This window comes from Otolemur garnettii, unplaced genomic scaffold (genome assembly GCF_000181295.1).
Source record: "Otolemur garnettii isolate 467f Iridium unplaced genomic scaffold, OtoGar3 scaffold00029, whole genome shotgun sequence".
NCBI classification, from domain to species: Eukaryota; Metazoa; Chordata; class Mammalia; order Primates; family Galagidae; genus Otolemur; species Otolemur garnettii.
The window spans coordinates 16,578,586-16,598,592 of record NW_003852424.1 but is presented as its reverse complement, the minus strand read 5'-3'; the positions used below and the strand labels follow the sequence as shown (position 1 = coordinate 16,598,592).

At 46.7% G+C, this 20,007-nt stretch overlaps 1 protein-coding gene and 1 non-coding gene across 2 annotated transcripts in view; both read right to left on the bottom strand.

The window, feature by feature from the left end:
* Positions 1–3,677: 3,677 nt before the first annotated feature.
* Positions 3,678–3,781, bottom strand: LOC111724992. Its single transcript, XR_002773186.1, has one exon. It is a non-coding gene; the product is annotated as a small nucleolar RNA U13 (small nucleolar RNA).
* A 1,918-nt stretch (positions 3,782–5,699) lies between these two features.
* Positions 5,700–20,007, bottom strand: part of ATCAY (ATCAY, caytaxin) — a 45,393-nt gene continuing 31,085 nt past the window's right edge. The window contains exons 8-12 of the mRNA XM_023512606.1: positions 13,616–13,714; positions 10,784–10,819; positions 9,141–9,212; positions 8,138–8,170; positions 5,700–5,709 (exon numbers count right to left, since the gene is read on the bottom strand). Coding sequence (XP_023368374.1) covers positions 5,700–5,709; positions 8,138–8,170; positions 9,141–9,212; positions 10,784–10,819; positions 13,616–13,714 — 250 coding nt within the window. The remainder of the gene's footprint in view (positions 5,710–8,137; positions 8,171–9,140; positions 9,213–10,783; positions 10,820–13,615; positions 13,715–20,007) is intronic.

Below are 20,007 nucleotides of genomic sequence, written 5' to 3'. Positions count from 1 at the left end.
GCCTCCCAAGTAGCTGGGACCACAGGCGCCCGCCACAAGGCCTGGCCATTTTTTGGTTGCAGCCATCCTTGTTGTTTGGCGGACCTGGGCTGGGGATTCGAACCCGCCACCTTGGGTGTATGTAGCTGGCGCCTTAGCCGCTTGAGCCACAGGCGCCGAGCCGAAGTCTCCAACTCTTGGGCTTAAGTGATTGTCTTGCCTTAGCCTCTCGAGTAGCTGGGACTATAGGCACCCACCACAAGGCTCCGCTGTTTTCTGTTGCAGTTGTCATTGTTGTTTCAGCTGGCCCAGGCTGGGTGGGAACCTGCCAACCTCGTGTATGTGGCTGGTGCAGTAACCCCTGTGCTACAGGCACTGAGCTGATTAATAACTTTCTTATCTTAAAACACTCCAAGGCTTTAGACAAAGCTTCATCTCCTTAACCAATTACAAATCAAAGAATCTTTAAACCCACCTATAACCTGTAAGCCTCTGCATCCTTTTGCAGTTGGAAAACTAAGTTCTGGTTGGTAGATTGGTAGGGTGTTCCCTCCTGCCCAAGTGTAGGCAATTGCTTGGGGTAGGATTAAGGTGGGCAGCACTGAGATGGGAGCCTGGGGTGGAGTGGGGGTCTGCCTTTGTCCCGTTTCTCCAGGAGAGCCGGAATCCTAACTATCTACCTAACAGGCAGAATTCTTGCTGCAAATGGGCTCTTGGAGGGCATGCCCAAGGACTGGGATTACTCGGGTTCAGAAGACCCTTGCTACAGTTTGGTCAAGGACCTCTTTTAATCACTGTACCCATCAAAGGCTGAGGGATGCAGCCTATCATGAAAATGAAAATCTCAGGACCACTCCCAACTCCTTATGCAAAAGAGAAGATCAAACCTGGAGGCTAAGACATGCAGTACCCCATTCCAGATGAATATCTGTTATGAACATTATGAACATTATGCATTAGCAGGGTCCTCCATGCATAGAAAGGTAAAAGGCCTGAGGCATCACAAGGGATGCCCCAACAGATCATTCATAAAGAAATTCTTCATACATAATAACATGCAAATTGTAACTTTAGGTCTTCAGGCTAAGTCTAGCTCAGAAAACTAAAGTCTATTGGATTCCACGCTAATGAGGCTGGTTACAAGTTTATCTTTTCAGGTGCAAAACAGAAGACAAGATCAGTCATTCCTCCTTCCACCTACCCAGGGACATCCAAAAATTGAATCTTCCACCATGCATGGTGGCTCACGCCTATACCTAGCACTTGGGAGGCTGAGGAAGGTGCATTACCTGAGCTCACGAGTTTGAGACCAACCTGAGCAAGAGTGAGACCCCATCTCTAAATATAGCTGGGCACTGGGGCAGGCATCTGTAGTCCTGGGAGGCTGAGGCAAGAGAATCGCTTAAACCCAAGAGTTTGAGGTGGCTGTGAGCTATGACGCCGTATCACTCTACTGAGGGGGACAAAGTGAGACTCTGTCTCTAAAAAATAAATAAATAAATAGATTCCTCCTTCACTCCCTTGTTCTCTTCTAACATTTGCCTTATCTTATGTGAAATGTAGATTTCCTGGGCATTAACTAAAGCAGGTGTCCTCAAACTATGGCTCGTGGGCCACATGCGGCCCACCGGGTGTTTTTGCTGCTGCTGCCTATTCTGCTTAGTAGCCACCTCGTCCCAGGGCCTGCAGGCTGGCCCTCCAACAGTCTAAGGGACAGTGAACTGGCCCCCTGTTTAAAAAGTTTGAGGACTCCTGAACTAAAGTCTCACAGATTGTAACCATTTGCCTTGCTGCTTATAACCCCACCCTTCTTTTTCTTTCTGTAAACTCTCTCCTGTTAAATACTAAGTTCCCAAGTCCCTCTTCAGAGAGCAAAGATCAGCTCAGTGCCTGTAGCTCAGGGAGTATGGCACTGTGAGGCTGGCGGGTTTGAGCCCAGCCCAGGCCTGCTAAACAACAATGACAACTACAACAAAAAAATAGCCAGGCATTGTGGCAGGCGCCTGTAGTCTTGGCTGCTTGGGAGGCTGAGGCAAGAGAATCACTTAAGCCCAAGAGTTTGAGGTTGCTGTGAGCTGTGATGCGCACAGTACTCTATGGAGGGTGACATAGTGAGACTGTCTCAAACAAACAAACAAAAAACAGAGAGCAAAGATCATAGATACTTCTGTGGTTTGTGTTTTACCCTAGGCACATCTTCAAACTCTGGCTTTTTAAACCTCCAGTGATTGAGATCTTTGCCTTAGTCACTTGTTTTGGGTTGTCATGGCCATGATGGGCTTGCCTGAGTTCAAACAGCTGCTGACCCACGGAGCTGAGACCTATACCCAGAAGTGGGTGAGAGCCCCCAAATGAAATGTATTGGTTTCAAGATCTCCTGTCACTCTTAAAAAGAACAGAGGAAGCTTGGTGCCCATAGCACAGTGGTTATGTTGCCAGCCACATACATGGAGGGTGGTGGGTTTGAACCCGGCCCGGGCCAGCTAAACAACAATGACAACTGCAACAAAAAATAGCCGAGCATTGTGGCGGGTGCCTGTAGTCCCAGCTCCTTGGGAGGCTGAGGCAAGAGAATTGCTTGAGCCCAAGAGTTGGAGGTTGCTATGAGCTGGGACGCCATGACACTCTACCAAGCGCAACTTAGTGAGACTCTATCTCAAAAAACAAACAAACAAAAAGAACAGAAGATTCTTCTGGTTAAATTCATTGCAGTTATTAATAATATTTACCCCATTATACATGACAACTGAGAAGAATTTAAAATATTCATTAACATTTAAAAATAATGATCTTCCTCACAGACCTCCCTTCTCAGTGACAGTTTGTTTATTTCACATAAAAATCCTCCAGAGCTCATGGAGATGATGTCTTCACATCACAACAGTAATCATGATTGTTTCTCGTTTTGAAAAACCACAAAACTTGCCATGGGAGGAGGGCTGGGCGTGCGAGCTATGACTTTGGGGGAAATTTTAAAGACACATCCCATGTGTCACCAGAGAGAAATCAAACATTTCTTTAGGGCAAGCGTTCAGGGTCTGTTGCATTTTGTCCAGAACTGTTTCCCCTACCCCCAGATACAGATCTGTCATAGTTGATCTTTGGATGGTGCAGAAGTGGCCCACCTGGGGATGGTGGCTCTATTTGAACAGAGCTATCCAAACTGGTGACAGGTGGACACCAGCCCAGAGGCAAAGGCTTGTAGCCTTTCTGGGGGGAGGGGCTCCTTCTGCTCTGGAGCGTCTGTTTGCTGCAACTGAGTTGAGGTCCTCCTTGCCCATAGTCTGTTGCTGCGCTGGTGATCTGCAGGGGCAGTGGGTGGGCCATGACATCACAAGTGGTCCCCATTAGGCTCTCTTGTGGGGCCAGACTCTTCAGCGAACAGGTGCCTTGAGGGTGGGTAGGGCCTTATTTGTCACATCGCTGCCACTATAGGCACAATAATTAATTGTCCAGTTGGGTAGAATGAGTCTGTTCCCACCTCTGGCTCTTTCACTTGGCTTGGAGAAGGCCCTGGTCTTCAAGGAAGATCAAAGCTCAGGAGTTATTGTCATTATTGGGGGAGAAAGATTCATGCTGGAACAATATCCCTTTGGTCACGAGAGACAAACCATGGTGGTGGCCAGGCCTGGCTGGCATCTGCCAGAGGCTCTGTCCTCAGAGTGGTCTGATGGCGTCTGTCATTTTTTTCTTCTTAACATCAGATGGGTAATGTGCTGACATCGTAACAAGGTTTGTGGGAGGCACATCTCACGCATGTGAATGAAAACCCAATCGTCATCCTTATGAACTACAAAAGGATCAGCATCTGTCATCTTGTGTTGGCTGAGGCAGAGATGCCATTTATTGGGGTAGGAGTTTGGGGCCTTCTGGGTCATATGTCGACCTCAGGTGGATCTGGGCAGCCAGACAGATTCACAGAGCACCTTTTGTAAAAGCAGGCGCCATGGGCAGGGCCCCAGGGTAGCCAGGTCTTCTGGAGAGCAGCAAGAGAGGCCCATCCATCCACTAGCCACTGCTCTGACCCCAGGACACCATCCCTGCCTTTGTTCTTTATTTGACATTTGGGAAACATAAATTTAAAAAAACCCACCAGATCCTCAAATGTCCCAGCCTCACTAGGATGATGATGGGACTAGAGATGTCCCTGGCACAGCCAGTACCTCCACAGTGGGGCTTGCAGGCCCAAGACCCCTCAGAAACCCTGGCTTGCTGTAGGTGGGTACTGCTGGCTTTTGTAGTGGGATGTCCAGGTCCCTGTTCCATAACAGCAAATTGTTCCTCATCCCTGCCCCTCAGGATTAAATGCCACCAGTTCCCTTCCATTCATTGGGATAATCCAAAACATACCTCCTTGCCGTTCCTGGTGGGGAAGCTCTCAACATTTCCACTGAGGCCAAGAAACTCAGTAAATTGTGACGCTGGTCAACTGAACCTCAAAAGCACTTGCCAAGAAGACAACTGCAAAGCCAGGAAAAGGGGCCTGGAGAGTGTGCCTGCTCCAGTTTTGCTTAGTTTCATAGACATGGAGACAACCCAGGATTAGAGGGGACCTCCCATACCACTTTCTGCAAACATTGCCAGCCTTTTCTTAAATGCCTCCAGAGATGGGGAGCTCACTGCTTCTAGATGCCACCTGACTGGGTGATAGTGTTTGGACCACATTAGAAAAGTCTGTCTTTCATCCAGGAGTCAATCTTCCTTCTGAGTGAGGACCTGCTGCTCCCGGCTTGGAGTCCAGGTGGCTACAGCCAGTCCCCCACTGCGATTTTCCCAGGTGATGTTCAAAACACTTGAACGTCTAATACCCTGTATCTTCCTGCTTCTGGGCCCTTCCACTTTGGAGCCAGCCTCTTTGGGTGGGGGAGTGGTGAGGTGGGCACACCTTATTCGCTTGGTTGGAGGTACTGGTTTGGATTGCCCTGTGGTGTGTGGCATCTGAGTTAAAGGGGTTAGAGAATATTCTAAATTGGTGGGGTATCATTCTGCAATGGTAAGACAAGAATGACTAGCAGCAGGTCTCACTTGTGCTGGGGGCTCTGATGGTCCCAGAGAAGGTAGGTGTTATTAGAGGCAAAGGGGGAAGGTCCAGTGAAAAACCATGGGTGTGAATTTTGGACAGAAGGTTGTAGGCTGGGAAGTGGCCCTGGACATGGCCCTGCAACGGGGAGGGAAGGAGCTGAGCTTCTAGGCCCAGCGCTGTGTTCTGGAAGGAAAGGCACACGAACAAATGCAAACCCAGCTAGAGTGCCGGGGATAGGGGTGTGTCTGTGGCTCCAACCTAGGATAGCTTACAGGTGACAAGCAGGAGAAGGGTCTTGAAATTTGTGCCTGGTGCTGGCCAGGGGCCAGCTGGGACAGCATGTGGTGTGTCTGAGGGCACTGCAGGGCTGAGAGCAGGAACAGAGGCCGCTGGGGGCCACGTGGTCCACACCCTGCAGTTCTCACTTTCCAGGCCTAAGAGCTCGTGAGTGTGGAGAGGTGGAGAACCCAGACCCGGCCCTTGTCTGGAATGCATGAATACTGCATAGTTTTTTTTAAAAATGTTTTCAAGCAGCTAAAAAGAACATTGAGTTTCAGAGATGAGTGGAGGGAACTGGCACCCTCAGAAGATTGGGACTTGAGATGAAGAGGGATGAGATCCAGGGCCAAGGGCGTCTTACGAAGGTTTCCTGACATCTGGAATCTTCTTTTGTGTCCTTCTCTATACTTGTATCACTTCAGGACATGCTAGAAAGAAATATAGGCCACCGTTGTTATTATTAAAAGTGGAAAATGTTCTTCCACTTATGTGCAAATAAAAAAAATGATCTCACTTGGTTTTGGGGAACTTTAAACAGCAAGAACGTACTTGGTCTTTAGGGCCTGCCCACCCACTTTCCAAGTGAGGCTCTGAAGAGGACCTCCTTTCTGGTGCCCCAGCAAAACAGACCCTTGAGACTTGTGCTCTCAATTAGACTGGAAGGAGGCTTCAACCCATCTGTCCATTCATCCACCTATTCATCAATCCACCCATCATCCATCCACCCATTCATTCACCCACCTACTCATCCATCTGTCCACCCATCCATCAATCCACCCATCATTCATCCATCTACCCACCCACCTACTCATCCATCCATCATTCAACCACCCATATTCCCATCCATCTTTCCACGCATCAATTCACCTACCCACCGTTCCATCCACTCATCTATTCATCCATCACTTCCTATAATTCCTTCTTCTATGTTACTAATTTTTTTAAACATGCTTATTTTATCATCTCCATCCTAAGCTTTTGTAGTGGGATGTCCAGGAGAAGAACATCTCCCAGAGTGGGGTGTTCTTCCTCTATGTGTTGTATCTGCTGATTTTTCACTCATGGTGGATGATTTCCTTGTATGTTCTGTGTTTGAGGATGTGAACTCATCTCCAGAGGGCTTGGGTTGAGGTGGTCTTTTCAGAAATGCATTGAGAACTTAATTCTACTCAGTGCCTCTGAGGCAATACTATTTTTGAAGTTTAAAAAAGGACTATTTTTGAAGTGTATTTTTCAGCCTGGGGTTTTCTGTGTCAGGCAGGTACTAAGGCATGTGTCCAGCCATCTTACCGATTTGTGTGAGTGTGTAGTTAAAGATAAACTTTACACATTCCAAAGAAAAGTTTGACCTTTTCCTGGATCCTGGGAGTAATTGCTAAACCCTTAGCGCAGCAGTTCTCAACCTGTGGGTCATGACCCCTTTGGGGGTTGAAGGACCCTTTCACAGGGGTTGCTAAGACCATCCTGCATATCAGATATTTACATTACAATTCATAATAGTAGCAAAATTACAGTTATGAAGTAGCAACGAAAATAATTTTATGGTTGGGGGTCACCACAACATGAGGAACTGTAGTAAAGGGTTGCGGCATTAGGAAGGTTGAGAACCACTGCCTCAGTGTGTCCTGCTTGGTAAGAGTTTCAGTGTCATTGTTTACTTGGACACCTTGGGTCATGTCAGATAGTCTACGCTAACGATGTGATTTAGGGTGGTGACTTGGGCCGTATGGTGTCAGCTTGACCTCTGGAGCAGTTGACGGCTTAAGTAAGATCAGCCATGTGGACAGTCATCCATGTCTATGTAGTTGACTGTCACTAAAAACCCTTACACCAAGGCTCAGGTAAGCCTCCTTGGTTGCCAGTGCTTTTGTGTGTATTGACATATATTCCTGCTGGGAGAATGAAGAGCCACTGGGAGAGGACACCTGGAAGTTTCTGCCTGGTCTCCTGAACCCTACCATCTACACCTCTTCTGTTTGCTAATTTTCAACTTTATCCTTTCACTGTAATAAGCCATAACTGTGAGCACAATAGTTTTGCTGAGTTCTAGCAAATTACTGTGCCTGAGGGTCTTGGGAATCCCTGACACAGGGCAGGCTATGGGCTTTAGGGGACCCTTGCATATCTCTGGGCCTCTTTTGCATCCTGGCCTATATCAAGGTGCCCCCAGGAAATGTGCAGGAGCTGCTCAACTGGTTGTGGTAACTGCCACCTCCCTGACTCCTGGCTGTAGCATCCCTTACCCCAAATAAGTCATGGGGTAATTGTCCTGGGTCTAGGCTCCACTTAGGACATTTTTTTTTTTTTTTAAGACAGAGTCTTACTTTGTCACCCTTGGTAGAGTGCCATGGCATCATATCTCACAGCAACCTCAAACTCTTGGGCTATAGCAATTCTCTTGCCTCAGCCTCCCAAGTGCTGGGATTACAGGCATGAGGGGATTACAGGATTGAGCCACCATGCCCAGCCCTCCACTTAGGACATTTGAGATTACAGGATCGAGCCACCATGACTGGCCCTCCACTTAGGACATTTTGAAAAAAGCACCAAGGCTCGGCATGCATAGAACAGTGGTTATGGAGCTGGCCACATGCACCGAGCCTGGCAGGTTTGAACCCAGCCCGAGCTAGCTAAACAACTGCAACAAGAAAATAGCTAGGTATTATGATGGGCGCCGGTAGTCCCAGCTACTTGGGAAGCAGAGGCAAGAGAATTGCTTAAGCCCAAGAGTTTGAGGTTGCTGTGAACTGTGACGCCATGGCACTCTACTGAGGGTGACACAGTGAGACTCTGTCTCAAATAAAATAAAATAAATTAAATAAAATGAAGAAGGCACCAGAACTGTGTCATACTCACCTTGTTTCTTGATCTTCTGTGGCTGGAGCAGATCTGTGGGAGACAGAAGGGGGCCTGGAGTTATTATTTGCCTAGTTTTGGATACCTGGGCATTTTCTACCTGTTGGTGGAGGCTGTGAGCCCCATGAGGGCTGACACTGCTTCATCTTGATCTGGTATGAAGCAGGCATACAGTGTGGCGGGCACCTGTAGTCCCAGCTACTCAGGAGGCTGAGGCAAAGAGATTGCCTGAGCCCAAGAGTTTGAAGTTGCTGTGAGTGGTGACACCACGGCACTCTACCCAGGGTGGCAGAGTAAGACCCTTTCTTAAAAAACAAACAAACAAACAAACAAACAGAAAAACACTGTTGCTTAAGGCATGCCAGACTTGGGGAAGCTGAATCTATCTGTTGGGGCTCGGACAAAAGTCACCTTTCATCATTATGATAACATCTGATTAAGGGAGGATAACATCACTGTAACTTTTATTGGACATTTCTGTGGGCTCCGCCTTGAACTCAGTGAGACGTTATGAGCATTAATGTGGGTTCTTTTATTCAATCCTCACATGGCCCTGTGGTCATCTCCACTTTATGGGTGACAGCACTGAGGCCCAGGGGGTTATGGATGTGTGTGAAGTCACAGTTAGGACAGAGCAGGGCTGAGATGTTCATGCTGTTCTGAGTCACTCTGGCTGAAGGTGGAGTTTGGGGAAAACCAGTGACAAGTACACTTGACTTCTCACTCTGTGTGGGGACCCTCCTGCCCCAACACTCGGGTTTTGACTTCTGTGGGTACTCACAGAACAGTTTGAGGGCAGCCCCTCCCGGGAAAAGTCCATTGAGGTGGGTCAACCCCTGCAGCTCTCGGGTTGTTGAATGCAGCTGGACCCACTCAGTGATGTGGAGACCATGCGATTGTGTATCTTACCTTGTTCCGAGGCTAAGGCAGTGCCTACTTCTATTTTCTGCTCCTGGGGCCTTGGTAGCCCCTGGTCTTGCCCCATAGTCACTTGCACACTTACCTGTTCTCCACTGCTGCTGCCTCTGTCCTCTCTTCGGAACTGGGCAGGACAAACTCTGGCTGAGGCCTCGCGCTGTGTACACAAAGAGTGAGGTGTCAAGGGAGAGACCAGCCAGGCTGGGCTGAGGGGTCTCAGCTCCCCACTGGGCTCTCTGCTTTTCCCTTAATTCTGGGTCCTGTTTTCCATGTCCAGTGAGGTGTCCCTCTCCTATGCTATTTGAGAAAACTTCCAGAATCAGGACTCTGTCTTATTTGCCTCTGTTTCCTTCCAGGCTGGCATCAGGGATGGCATGATAAATACTTCTGAACCACAGAAAGCCTCAGTTCACTCATGGACTTGCTATGTGGCCTTGGGCAGTACCTTGCCCTCTCTGAGCCGCAGATTCCCAGGTTGAAAGATGCTGATAGGAATCCTCACCCGTCCTAGCTCTCAGAGGGAATTCAAAAGTACCCAGGAGATGGTATGGTAACTCCGTAACTGGTCAAGGCCAGAATAGTCCTGAAATTCTGTGTGCGACTATAATGGCTGTGCTCTCAATGGACACGGGCCAGCAAGTTAGTGAGGGTGCATTTCTGTGTCTGTCACGAGGGAGTAACAGGCTTCAAAGGAGAACTTGATGTTACCATGATGACAATTATTCTTTCTTTCTTTCTTTCTTTCTTTTTTTTTTTTTGAGACAGAGTCTCACTTTGTTGCCCTGAGTAGATGTGGAGTACAGAAGATTGTGAGGTGGCAAGACCCCCACAGCCTGGGAGGTGTGTTCAAGGAACAACCCCCAAACTGCTTCTCCTCCCTGCCTAAAACAATAATAGTTCTTTCTCCTTACTCCCTCTGCCAGAGGTCACATAGCTTCTGTGAACTTTCCTATCTGTTGCCAAAAGCACATAGCCTTCTCTCCATAAGTTAATCTTTACCCCATATACTATTACTGCCCCTCAACTTTGTAGATGAAAGTATCACCACTTTCTCTGCTCATTTGCAACATTGTTAGTATAGCAACCTAGTTTAGGTACTATATAAATAAAGCTGCTCACAAGGTTTGGTGCTGGCTGCAGCCATCAGCCCTGCCAGAACTCCTGGCCCCATCACCTTCATCTCTTGTGTGATCTTTCTCTCTCGTGTGTCTTATTTTCTCATTCCCCACCATTCCCACTATGGTTTGTTTATTCTTTGCCCTGGCCCAGGAAAGATAGAGTGCTGTGGCATATTTCACAGCAACCTCAAACTCTTGGGCTCAAGCGATTCTCTTGCCTCAGCTTCCCAGGTAGGTCGGACTATGGGTGCCTGCTACAATGCCTGGCTATTTTTAGAGACAACCTCTCACTCTGGCTCAGGCTCCAACCTGTGACCTTAGGCACCTGCCTTGGCCTCCCAGAATGCTAGGATTCAGGCGTGAGACACCCCACCTGGCCGGCAATTATTCTTTATTGAGCATGAAGTTTGTACCCATCCTTTTTGGCAAGTTGGTTACTTTGTTCCTGAGGTGTCATGAACCCAGGTCTAACTCTAAAGCCCTCACCAGAAGGGAAGGATCTTGAACTGTGCACAGGACATTGGTTCTTGCTGAGTGGAAATCCCTGGGCATCCCCAACATGAAGACCCAGGCCCGCCCCCAGCCCTGGCAGAGGGCACTCTACACGTACCTCTCTCTCCTGGCCTTGAGTCTTTCCTCCTCATATCTGAAAGGTAGAAAAGGGTGTCAGATACAAACCTCTTTTCCCCAGGTAGATACACTTTGGGGGGAATTTCCTCTTCTTTTTTTTGTTTTGAGACAGAGCCTCAAGCTATTCCCCTGGGTAGAGTGCTGTGGCTTCACAGCTCACAGCAACCTCCAACTCCTGGGCTCAAGCAAGTCTCTTGCCTCCGCCTCCCAAGTAGCTGGAACCACAGGCGCCCACCACAACGCCCGGCTATTTTTTGGTTGCAGCTGTCATTGTTGTTTGGCAGATCCGGGCTGAATTCGAACCCTCCACCTTAGGTGTATGTGGCTGGCGCCTCAGCCACTTGAGCCACAGGCGCCGAGCCGGAATTTCCTCTTCTTTGTGAGCAGAGAAACACTCTCATAGTCATATACGGACAACCCAGGCTGCAGAGCAATGCATAAAACCCAAGCTGATAGTTTCTTGCCTTTTTCCCACATTTCCTGCATTTACTTTGCTAGTGTATTCCAACACTGGTGCAGATGTGACTCATCAGACATTTTTTGCTTAATACAACACTAGTGATTGAATTAAGTGACAGTGCCATTATAAGGCAATGCCCTCCTGACATAGGTTAATCTACATGTCCCTGTGCCAGACCTTCTCTACAAAGGCCCAGGACCTAAATGTTTTTTGCTTCAATGACCAGACAATCTCTGTCACAACTACTCAACTCTGCTAGTGCAGCACAAAAGCAGCCACAGATAACCTGTAAACAAATGGACATAATGGTGTGCTAATAAAACTTTATTTATAAACACAAGCAGAGGTCTGTGGCTTGAAAACTGCTACCTTGCACTGTCCTGTTCTCTGACCTCACATGTGCTGCTTTCATAACCATAGAAGTGGCCTCTCAAGAATTATACTCGCCTGATAGGGGAATATTATGTAGCCATTAAAAGTGATGCATATACAAGGACACTTGGAAAATAGTTTATTTGTTGTTTTGGGGGGGTAAGCTACAAAAGAACTTTTATCTATATTAGCAAACATCTGTTTGGGAACAGAGGAAAAAGTGTTTTTGTTCATTTAAATTGTTTTCCCTAGTTTATTATGGATTTTTATTTATGACTAGAATTAAGCCATGATAATCCACTAATTATTTTGACCCTCTACATTTCTCAATTTTATTTTATTTTATTTTAGAGATAGAGTTTCAGTTTGTCACCCTCAGTAGAGTGCTGTGGCGTCACAGCTTACAGCAACCTCCAGCTTTTGGGCTTAGAAGATTCTCTTGACTAGGAGAAGCCTCCCAAATAGCTGGGACTACAGGCGCCTGCCACAATGCCTGGCTATTGAATTTTATTTTTTTTGAGACAGTGTCTCAAGCTGTTGCCCTGGATAGAGCGCTGTGGCATTACAGCTCACAGCAACCTCAAACTCTTGGGCTTAAGTGATTCTCTTGTGTCAGCTTCCCAAGTTGCTGGGATTACAGGCACCTGCTACAATGCCTGGCTATTTAGTTGGCCTGGGCTGGGTTCCAACCCACCAGCCCCACTGTATGTGGCCAGCGCCCTACCCATTGAGCTACAGATGCCATCCTAGATTTCTGAATTTTTAAAATATTGAATATAATAGACTCATTTTTGATTATAGATGTCTGCGTGACAACATAGGTTTTTAATATTTTCTGAATATGTGACTATGGGAGTGAAAAACAACCATTTTATCAGTGTTAGGAGAAAATTTGGACTTTTTTTTTTTTTTTTTGCAGTTTTTGGCTGGGGCTGGGTTTGAACAAGCCACCTCCAACATATGGGGCCGGCACCCTACTCCTTTGAGCCATAGGTGCTGCCCTGGACTTTCTTAAAATTTAGGTTGACAACTGCCCAATCTCAAGTGAATACAAATTGAAATTTGAAAGATGATGTTTAAAATCTTGTGCATTGCTACCAAGAATGTAAACTGATGTAGTCTCCATGGAAAATTGTACAGTGGTTCCTCAAAAACTTAAACATGAGTTGTCAGCAATCCCACTTTGTAGGCACATACTCAGAAGAATCAAAAGCAGGAAATATTTGTACCCCCCTGTTCATAGGAACATTACTCACAATAGCCAAAGGGCCAAAACAACCCAAGTGTGCACCAACAGATGACTGAATAAACACACGCGCTCCATCCACACATTGGATATCACTCGGCCATGAAAAGGAACAAGGCTCTGACACAGGCTACAGCGTGGATGGACCTTGAGGGCATCATGCTTAGTGGCAGGAGCCAGACACGGAAGGACAAATCCTGAGTGATTCCACTCAGAAGGAGGTTTCTTGAGTTGTCAGACTCACAGAGACAGAAAGTCGAGTGGTGGGTGCCAGGGGCTGGGGAGGGGACAGGCAGTTAGAGTTCAGTTTGGGAAGATGAGAAAGTTTGGAGAGGGAGGGTGGTGATGGCTGCACAACAATGTGAGTGTGTTGATGCTGTTGAGCTGTGCACTGAAAAATGGTTAAGATGGTAAATTGTATGTTACGTGTATTTTACCACAATTAAAAAAACAATGCTTAAGGAGACTTTTCTGTGGCATAAAACAACAGGGAGGCGTTTTTGATGTGATGCTTATCTAAAAAAAGAGCCAAACTTGCAGCTGCTCGTTCAGGCCCCCAGCTCTGGGAGTGGTCCCTGAAAAGCTCCTGGTAATAAAATGGGTGGGCTCTAGTTCCCATTTATGTCTGTGCTTCTCCCATCACTGCTGGCTTCCCACATCTGTGGGGACTGGGCAAGGAGGAGCCTTGGGGTGAAGGTGGGGTGTTAGGATGGAGGTAGCCCGGGGACACTTACTGCAAGACGCATTCTGGGATCTGGACATGCTCCATGGGGATAAGCTGCTCCAGGTCTTCCAAGCTGTGCACATATTGGATCTTATTGATGAACTTGACGCTGACAGAGGATGCAGAGGCTGGGGTTACCAAGGTCCAGACAGAGCAATGGGGCCAGGGATGCATGCAAACCCCCACTCTGGGATATCCCAGCACATATGTTCAAAGTTCCCCACCTTGACCCACCCAAGGTCAGATCCAATCTTCTCTTATGTGGAGAGGGCAGGTCCCAGGTCTGCTCCAAAGCCCTGGCAAGCAGTGCCATGCACCCCCTCCACTTGTCCCTGGGGAATAGGGATCTCATATGGCAGAGATCAAGAGGCAAGGAGATTCTATCAGACTCTGGGCCGTTTTCCCATCATTTTGTTTGTTTGCTCATTTCTTTCTTTTTCAGAGAGGTTCTTGCTCTGTCACCCGGGCTTGAGTGCAATGGCATCATCATAGTTCACTACAGCCTTGAACTCCTTGGCTCATGTGATCTTCCTGACTCAGCCTCCCAAGTAGCAGGGACTACAGGTGTATCCCACCACACCCACCTAATTTTAGAAAATTTTTTAATGGTAGTAGTGGTGGAGTCTCACTATGTTGCCCAGGCTGGTCTTGAACTCCTGGCCTCAAACAAGCCTCCTGCCTTGGAGAGTAGCTGTCTACTCTCCTATCTTTACAGATGAATGTTTCCCTCCTGTTCAAACCTAAACTTTGGCTTTTTATCACCAGCATGTTGCTTCAAACTCATGGTTATTCTTTTAAAGATGAAATTAAAGAGCTGGGCATGGTGGCACAAGCCTGGAATCTTAGTACTCCGGGAGGCCAAGGCAGGTGGATTGCTTGCACTCATGAGTTCAAGACCAGTTTCAATAAAAGCAAGATCCCATCTCTAAAAAAACTAGTCGGGCATTGTGGTGGGTGCTGTAGTCTCAGCTACTTGGGAGTCTGAGGTCAGATCACTTGAGCCCAAGATTTTAAGGTTGCTGTGAGCTGTGATTCCATAGTACTCTACCAAGGGTGACAAAGTGAGATAAAACAAAGGTTTTAAGGATGAGACATAGAAGACCAATGTCAGAAATGTCAAATAGAGCAGAAATATATAAAAGTATGTCAAGACAGTTTGTTTATGTTTCTAGGGGTTAGATAAAAATTTAGCTCAAGTTTTCTGACATCGAACACCAAGAAAGAGAAACATGATGAAGAATACATTCACAGCATCCATCAGGGAAAAATAAACCAGTTTTTAGCGGAAAGCAAATGGTAAATGACTAGGAAATTATAGAGATATTTCCCCCCTAGTTAGTCACAAAAGGGCCATTGAATACTGAAGTGAATGGCACCTCCAGCTGCTTTCACGCAGTTTCAATTCATTTTTAAGATTCAGAAAACCCAATTATCTTTGGATCAGGAGGTCTCTCTGTAGTTGGTGTGAGTGTTGGGTAAAAGGCAAATGCCCCACCCGTCTTGTCAAGGCTGTCCAGATCCTACCTAAATAAGTCTGGGTTCAGAGGGCTCTAAAGTTGGAACAATCTGATTTGTTACAAAGTTCTTTTTAATTGTGTACAGAACAACACCTGCAGCTCTGAGAGCTGCTCTGTAAATATAGGCACAAGTCACAAAGTGACCAATGACATGGTAACGTCCAGCACATCTGTCACTGGAAATTGATATCTGTGTCTCAGCTGACAAAATGTCCCATTCTGCCTATAAATCAAGATTTCTGTCTCACCAGGGGCTCTCAAGAGGGAGAACTATACTCCAGAGGAAGGCATCTACCCACTGTTTAGATCATCGCGGAACAAACAGAAGTTTCTTTTTTTTTTTTCCTTTTCTTGAGACAGAGTTTCACTATGTTGCCCTCGGTAGAATGTGTGGCATCACAGATCACAACAATCTCAAACGCTTGGGCTTAAGCAATTCTCTTGCCTCAGCCTCCTAAGTAGTTGGGACTACAGGTGCCCGCCACAATGCCCAGCTATTTTTCTGGTGCAGTTCTCATTGTTGTTTTAGCTGGCTGGGGCTGGGTTTGAACCTGCCAGCCTCGGTGTATGTGGCCAGCGCCCTACCCACTGAGCTACAAGTGCCACCAAACACAAGTATTTTTTAAGTTACAATCATGAAACCTCACATGTATAGCACCTCACAATCAAGTTTCCTTGGCTTTCTTTTCTTTTTTTTTTTTTTTTTTTTTGAGACAAAGCCTCAAGCTGTCCCCCTGGGCAGAGTGCTGTGGCATCACAGATCACAGCAACCTCCAACTCCTGGGCTCAAGTGAGTCTACTGCCTCCACCTCCCAAGTAGCTGGGACCACAGGCGCCTGCCAAGAATGCCCGACTATTTTTTTTGGTTGCAGCCATCATTGTTTGGCAGGCCCAGGCTAGATTTGAACCCGCCACTTTAGGTGTATGTGGCTGGCGCCTTAGCCACTTGAGCCACAAGCAATCCACCCTTCTTTTCTTTTTTTAATTAATTAATTAATTTATTTATTTATTGAGACAGACTCTCACCTGTTACCCTGGGTAGAGTGCCATGCAGCATCACAGCTCACAGCAACCTCAAATTCTTAAGCTTAAGAGATCCTCTTGCCTCAGCCCCCTGAGTAGCTGGGACTACAGACACCTGCCACAATGGCCCGGCTAGTTTTTTTCTATTTAGTAGAAATGGGATCTCATTCTTGCTTAGGTTGGTCTTGAACTCCTGAGCTCAAGCAATCCTCCTGCCTTGGTCTCCCAAAGTGTTAGGATTACAGGTATGAATCACCTTGGCAACCCCCTTTATTTATTTTAATTAATTAATTATTTATCTTAAAAATAGAAGTCAGTTTTAAAAAACATTGATTGATTGATTGATTGAGTTAATGCATCACTCTGTCACTCCACGTACAGTGTCATGGTGTCAGCCTACCTCACGGCAACCTTAAACTCCTGGCCTCAGGTAAACCTCCTACCCCAGGCTCCTGAGTAGCTGGGACTACAGGTGCTCACCAAAAAGCCTGGCTAGGCTCGGTGCCTGTGGCTCAAGCAGCTAAGGCGCCAGCCACATACACCTAAGGTGGTGGGTTCGAATCCCCAGCCAGGGCCTGCCAAACAACAATGATGGCTGCAACCAAAAAATGGCCAGGCGCTGTGGCGAGCGCCTGTAGTCCCAGCTACTTGGGAGGCTGAGGCAGGAGACTCGCTTGAGCCCAGGAGTTGGAGGTTGCTGTGAGCTGTGATGCCATGGCACTCTACCCAGGGGGATAGCTTGAGGCTCTGTCTCAAAAAAAAAAAAAAAGCCTGGCTAAATGTTCTATTTTTAGTAGAGATGGGGTCTTGCTCTTGCTCAGGCTGGTATAGAACGCCTGAGTTCAAGGGATCCTCCTGCCTTAGCCTCCCAGAGTGCAAGGATTATAGGCCTCCTTGGCTTTCAAATGGGGCAGCTTTATCCCCCACCTTTTTGAGCCCCAAATGAGCTTCTCAACATTTTCTAATAGAAAAAAAACCAAAAGTGATAGAATTATCTACATTAAAGGCAAAGGCATATTGAAATTATTGAATTATGGCATATAAAGGACAAAAATGCTCTTAGACTGACTCGCATGTTCACCATTTTGCTTGGTTTGTTCATTATTGCACACATCCCTAATTAGGGTATTAGTCACTTAATTTCAGTGATATGTAAATAAGTCCCTTTAGGGTGCTTAGGAGTCCTTGAAAACAGCACGTCTAAACTTATTTCCTTGAACACATACTGGCAGCGCCTGTGGCTCAGTGAGTAGGGCTCTGGCCCCATATACTGAGGGTGGCTGGTTCTAACCTGGCCCCAGCCAAAGTGCAACAAAAAATAGCCAGGTATTGTGGTGGGTGCCTGTAGTCCAAGCTAATCCAGAGGCTGAGGTGAATCACGTAGGCCCAAGAGCTGGAGGTTGCCATGAGCTATGATGCCATGGCACTCTACCAAGGGTAACAGAATGAGACTCTGTCTCTTAAAAAAAAAAAAAGAAAGAAAAGAAAATTGCACATACCATGAATGTACACCACCATTCAAGGGAAAGTTTGTCTCTGTCTCTTTAACTCAGCCCAAATTCTTTTCTTTTCTTTTATTTTAGAGACAGAGTCTCACTTTGTCGCCCTTGGTAGAGTGCCATGGCATCACAGCTCACAGCAACCTCTTAGCTTAGGTGATTGAATCTCTTGTCTCAGCCTCCTGAGTAGCTGGGACCACAGGCACCTGCCACAACGCCTGGTCATTTTTTTGTTGCAGTGTGGCCAGGGCCAAGTTTGAACCCACCACCCTCAGTATATGGGGCCAGTGCCCTACTCACTGAGCCATAGGTGCTACCCTTGAATTAGTTTTTTTTTTGACACAAAGTCTCACTTTGTCACCCTTGGTAGAGTCGCACGGAGTCATAGCTCACAGCAACCTCAAACTCTTAGGCCCAAGCGATCCTCTTGTCTCAGATTTTCATTTTTAGTAGAGACAGGATCTCACTCTTGCTCAGGCTGATCTCAAACTCTTGAGCTCAAAGGATTCACCTGCCTTGGCCTTCTAGAGTGCTAGGATTACAGAGGTGTGAGCCACCTTGCCAGCCTTGAATTAGGTTAAATTAAATGTTTATCACATTTTATCAGTTGAATAAAGCATTTAACATGCCTGATTTTATCCCATTTCATCTGTTTTCCCTAGTGCTTTTAAATCGTGCAATAAAGGTTTAACTCTGCAGGATTGAGTGCTGAAACCTTGTGCATTCCAAAAAAATAACTGGCTCTTGGCAAGATCCTAAGAGATAATCTATAAACCCTTCGATAATCTTGCCTGATAAGAGTATCTTTGTTACCTGGGGCCTTAAGCCTTGTAAGTCTTATGATGTGGTTTATGGCAGGGCTTTGGGCCACACTACTTCATTCTGACTTCTAGAGGAGAGGAAACTAAGGTGAGCCACGTGGGGGCTTCTCCAACAAAAACCCTAGACACTGAGGTTCAGGTGAGCTTTTCTGGTTGGAGATACTTTGTATGTGTTGTCAGACATTGTTGCTGGGAGAATTTAAGGGCTGCATATAAGGCTCCACCAGGAGAGGACAGCTAGACACTTTCTTCTGAACTTTCCTATGCCCTTTTTTTCCTTTCCTGATTTTGCTCTATATCCTTCCTGTAGCAGCCCGTATAGACTATGGCTAGGAGGAGTGAGAGTTATAGGAAATACCTGTAATGGAACACCTTGGTGAAAAGGGCATGGAGAGAGATTTAATTCTAACTAGCATGAGAGAGCTCGTGAGATGAGAGCTTTGGTGAATTGGCAGTCTCTACACCTGTGGTGTTGAGCAGCACAAGATCAGTCTTATATTAGGTTGGAAGAGAAGGCAGTCAAAAAGCATGTGCATTATATTCCGGATCCACTTACTCTGACTCTGTCTTGTCTCTCTGCTGAAGGTTACCAAGCTCTGCTAAAGACTAAGATCTGTTCTAATAAGACTGCTTTACTCTCTCTAAGATACTCTGTCTCTCTCTCTCCAGCTAAAGTAGATAGCCCTCAAGCACATAAGAGAAACTGTTCCTGAGCAAGGTAGCTTAGTGGTCTGTGTCCAGAACCTACCTAAGCTGGGCCCGTAGACCTGGCCAGTCCTGGGCCCTGACAAGTGGTGTCAGAAGCAGATACTGACACCTTCCACTAGAATAAATCATAACCATGAGTTCAACAGTTTTTCTGACTTCTATGAGTCCTTCTAGTAAATCATTGAACCTGAAGGGGTGGTCTTGGGGATCCCCAACCCACACATGCATTGGGTCATCACATTATTGACCCCCTCATGTAGACATGGTCAGGCATAGATGATACATTCCTGATGTCCTACTGGCTCCCACACAGATTCTGGAGTTAACTGAGCAAGGCTGAACTTTGGGGATTGAGTAGGAGACTAGAGCCCTTGACTTTTGAGTTCCTTGACTTTTCTGAGCTTCAGTTTCCTCATCCATAAAATGGGCATGATAACATCACCCTCACAAGGTTGTGGTTGTAAATGTTAAAAATACTCAGGTGGCACCTGTGGCTCAGTGAGTAGGGCACCGGCCCCATATACTGATGGTGGTGGGTTCAAACCTGGCCAAACTGAAACAAAAAAATAGCCGGGGATTGTGGTGGGTGCCTGTGGTCCAAGCTACTCAGGAGGCTGAGGCAAGAGAATTGCCTAAGCCCAGGAGTTGGAGGTTGCTGTGACGTCATGGCACTCCACTGAAGGCAACAAAGTGAGACTCTGTCTCTTAAAAAAACAACAACAACAAAAAAAACTGAACAGGCCTGGTATGGTAGCTTACACCTATAATCCCAGAACTCTGTGAGGCTGAGGCAGGGGAATCTCTTTAGCCCAAGAGTTGTTTTTTTTTTTTTTT